Genomic DNA, 4,190 nt, shown 5'->3' with positions numbered 1-4,190 from the left:
CATAAATGTCTGTGTGACAACCTCCCTTTGGCAGTATGTAAATGCCCCCCCCCCTTTCCACTGATCTCCTTTCCTCTCTCTTCCTTCTCTTCTCTCCATATCCATTCATCTCTCTATTACCCCTCTCTCTGAGGCGTGCCGGTGCCGCCCGGAAACAGACCATAGCTGCTTCTGATCGCGAGCCAGGATGCGAACCTCGTGCTGCTCTCTCTACCCGTCCTCCGCTCCTCCACAAAGCGCAGTCATTACCGGGCACCGTGCCTCCATACCTCCCTCCCTTCCTCTCACTCACTCACATCATCCCTCCCTTCCGCGTGAGTCTGTCTGAATCTCCTCCTTCTCTATCTTGGAGCGCTGTCTAGGCTATCTGCGGTTGCGCGCGCGCTCTCTCCAAGAATCCTCTCGTCACCCACCCGCCCGATGTCCGACGCACGGTGCACGGCCCTCCTCTTTCCGTTTTTTTCTTCTTCCCTCAATTCCCCCCCCCCCCCCCCCCTTCGATCATGACCTGGCCGTGACGTAGGAGATTCCGTGGTGCCCACAACCGTAGGCGCTAACGGGATTCTCGAGTATAAATGGGACACCGGGACCCAACATTCGGTACTCTCTCAGTCGCTCCGACTCGGGAACCAATCGTCCAGAGCACCAGTCAGCGGAGATAGCAGGCAGTATTTCACCCTCTCAGGCTAACTCGCTTTCGGCTTTGGTTTGAAATGGACACCCCTACAACCGCTCGGAGCAGACGATGCTCATTCATGCGCAACTGCAAAAGTAAGTTTATACGGCTTTTCTTACCACCATCTATTGGTGTATACTGTTGTGCATTAGTTACTATGACTTTTGGAAAGTATCTTACTTGATAGTTTTGAGACTCATTCCTCCACTTGACCTATTTCTACCACTTTTCTAACGGTTTCCCGTTATATTCTACTTGTCTGATGATGTAATAGTGTAAGAGGCGTTGTGCATTAGTTAGGCTACTATGATTTTGAGAAAGTATCTTATTTGATAGTTTGGGAATCATTCACCCAGTTAGCAATGGAATGCATGATTCACAGATAATATCAAAACAAAATGTGTGCTTTGCAGCCATGTTAGAGACAGTAATAGCTTATTTTGTCTATGAACATGGATTGTAATTCCAATACGTTTGTAAAATAGATTTAGTATGGGACATTTTACACTTGCAATTTTGTTATGATTGTACTTTGATTTTACTTTATGATGTAGGCCTACTTTGCAACTATTCAATAGATAGATATCGCCAGTGTAAGATATGGAACTTAACTTAGACTTGTCATATGTTTTTAAAAGTTTTAGATACGATTTGCTTGGGTTTACTTTGAGATTCTGCTGTGCGTAATGTCTTACGCAGGCAAAGAGAGAAATGCAGTTTTACGCACAGACTTGGTTACTCAATCACGCCTTCTAAAGTGATCATACGTCATCTCTGTCATCATATGAGCTCTTGATGCTGTAATCTTTACTGATTAAGAATTAACTGAGCTTTATATTGTCTAAATTGAGAGTTAATTATTTAATCAGTATTCAAATTGCAATCTCATTCCATCAATATGATGATATTTTGCGAATATTTCCAACAATCTCAAAATGATACATTTGAGGTATTCAGATTAGACAAAGGCTTTACATTAAGTATTTAGCATCAACTGAAGGTAGCAATGTGGTTTATTGCGGCAATTGAGTGTCTGCGTCAACAGTTTTAGCAACCTTGTTACTGGACAGCTCCAGCTAACTTTTCGTCATTTCTCCGCATTCAAACCTGACAATTTAAACTGATGTTAGGGAGAAAAAGCTATTGCTGCATCCAAAAAAGAAATGTATTGATTTGGTACATAAGCAACGCTTTGATTGTGATCTGAGTTTTGACTGTGATCAGCTGTATTGAGATTCAACTGCAACATTTCCAGCAGCAGTTTGCCATCCGGGCCGCCAGCAAACAGTTTCAGAACCACATCTACCAGACAGCTCCCGCTAGCTTCGCCTTCCCGACCCCGCATCTAGACTCACTTCTCCCCGCTTTCCTCTCTCTCCCAGGCGGCCTCTCCCTGTGGCTGGTGGTGTGGCTGGTCCTAGGCAAGCCCGGTCCGTCGGCGGCGTGCCCGCATCTGTGCGTGTGCTACCCGACTCCCATGACCGTGAGCTGCCAGGCGCAGAACTTCACCTCCGTGCCCGTGGGCGTGCCCTACGACTCGCAGCGCGTGTTCCTACAGAACAACCGAATCACGGAGCTCAGAGTCGGCTCTTTCGGCTTCGGGACTCAGGTAAGAGACTAGAGTGTTTAAATGAGACATGGTGTGTGCTTCTTTTGATCTCTCTCTCTCTCTCTCTCTCTTTCTCTCTCTCTTCTCTCTCTCTCTCTCTCTCTCTCTCTCTCTCTCTCTCTCTCTCTCTCTCTCTCTCTCTCTCTTTGCTCTCAATCATTTTTTTCTTTTTGAGTTTGAGTGCATTGCCTTACCTCCAATATTACCATGGAATAATACCTGACCCTAGAATACATATTGATATTCACACTCTCCCTCCTCCCCTCCCTCCCTCTCCCCTATAGGTCCTGTGGCTGTTCTCCAACAACATCACGTGGATTGAGGCTGGCTCCTTCAGTGAGCTGAGAGACCTAGAGGAGCTGGACCTGGGAGACAACTCTCACTTGCGCAGGCTGGAAGGAGGTGCCTTCAGGGGCCTGGAGAAACTCCAGAGTCTCCACATGCACCGCTGCAAGCTTACCGCCCTGCCCCATGACCTGTTCCACAAGCTCTACAGCCTGCAGTTCCTCTACCTGCAGGTAGGGGCAGTACAGATATATTAACGCACACAGGCACGCACAGGGACACATGTATACACACGCACACACATACACACACACTACAGGGAATTCTCATAGGACTGTGAAAATTACATCATTTTATATCATCACAATCACAATTACATCATGTTGTATCATGATACAAATCATGCTGCATCAGTGATAGTTATGAGATGCCCTTTCAGTGGAAGGTGTAATGTTTATCACCTCACCACTACTGAGATGTAGCCCATTATCACCTGACCCCACCTGACCACTTCCTCTTCCTGTTTCCTCCTTGTAGGAGAACCAGCTCCACTTCCTCCAGGATGACCTCTTCTCTGACCTCATCAACCTGAGCCAGCTCTTCCTGCATGGTAACCGTATCCGCACTCTGTCCGAGAACGTGTTCCGTGGCCTGGTCAACCTGGACCGCCTTCTTCTCCACGACAACCGTGTGCGCCAGGTTAACCGCCGGGCGTTCCGCGACCTCGGACGCCTCACCATGCTCTTCCTGTTCAACAACTCATTGGCTGAGCTCCCCGGGCAGGCACTTCGTGACACCCAGGGCATCGAGTTCCTCCGTCTCAATGGGAACCCCTGGTCCTGTGGCTGCGAGGCCCTCCCCCTGTGGGAGTGGTTCCGTGGTGCCCGCGTCTCATCGTCCGAGCTGTTGTGTGCCTCCCCTTCCCCCCGCCGCGGGATGGACCTCCGCTTCCTCCGTGAGATGGACTTCGCCCTCTGCCCTCTCCCCGACCCCGGCACCCTGGCCGGCTCCACCACGAGGACCTTCAGCACCAAGACAAGATGGTGGTTCTCCAAGCACAAGCCCCAGTCTCAGACCAAGGCAGTGTTCGAGAAGAGCTCCGAGACCATCAAGGCCTTCCCGTTCCCCCAAGGAAAGAACAACCAACCCATCGTGACCTCCACCAATGTCAAGTACGAGCTCGGCGAGGAAGAGGCAGCGCTACCCAAACTCGACGCCGAGGAGTACTGGGCGAACTACGGGAACGAGGACGCCGGCACCACGCTGCGATGCTTCGAGCTCGAGTGTCCGCCCGACTTCGATGGCCTCCCTCCCAACTCCTCCTCCACCTCATCCCCCTCTCTCTCACTCCTCCTCGCCCTCTCGCTACTCGCCGTCTCCATCAATCTACACCTCATATTTGGCTGAATCAGACTTTAAGTACCCTCCCCCATTCCTCTCTTCGCCCGGCCCCTCTCAGGGCATGGGGGAACCCCTTGTTAAAGACTCTGTACCTCCCTAGTTAACCCTCTGATGTCCTACTGGATAATGTCTATCTCTATCAGTAGTACAGGACAGCAGGGATACAAAGGGGGGGTGTGGTTAGATTGTTACTTCTAACTTAATGCAGGGCTAAACAAC

At 49.9% G+C, this 4,190-nt stretch overlaps 1 protein-coding gene across 1 annotated transcript; it reads left to right on the top strand.

The window, feature by feature from the left end:
• Positions 1-639: 639 nt before the first annotated feature.
• Positions 640-3,980, top strand: LOC311121283 (reticulon-4 receptor-like 2). The gene is made up of 4 exons (XM_084195789.1): positions 640-771; positions 2,059-2,285; positions 2,570-2,803; positions 3,108-3,980. Exons 1-4 carry the CDS (start codon positions 714-716, stop codon positions 3,975-3,977), a joined length of 1,389 nt encoding a protein of 462 aa, XP_084051915.1. The 5' UTR covers positions 640-713; the 3' UTR covers positions 3,978-3,980.
• The last annotated feature ends 210 nt before the right edge of the window (positions 3,981-4,190 follow it).

Source organism: Coregonus lavaretus, assembly GCF_964263955.1.
Source record: "Coregonus lavaretus genome assembly, contig: HAP1_SCAFFOLD_544, whole genome shotgun sequence".
NCBI classification, from domain to species: domain Eukaryota; kingdom Metazoa; phylum Chordata; class Actinopteri; order Salmoniformes; family Salmonidae; genus Coregonus; species Coregonus lavaretus.
The sequence above is the reverse complement of the archived record's forward strand: the minus strand, read 5'-3'. Positions and strand labels throughout refer to the sequence as shown.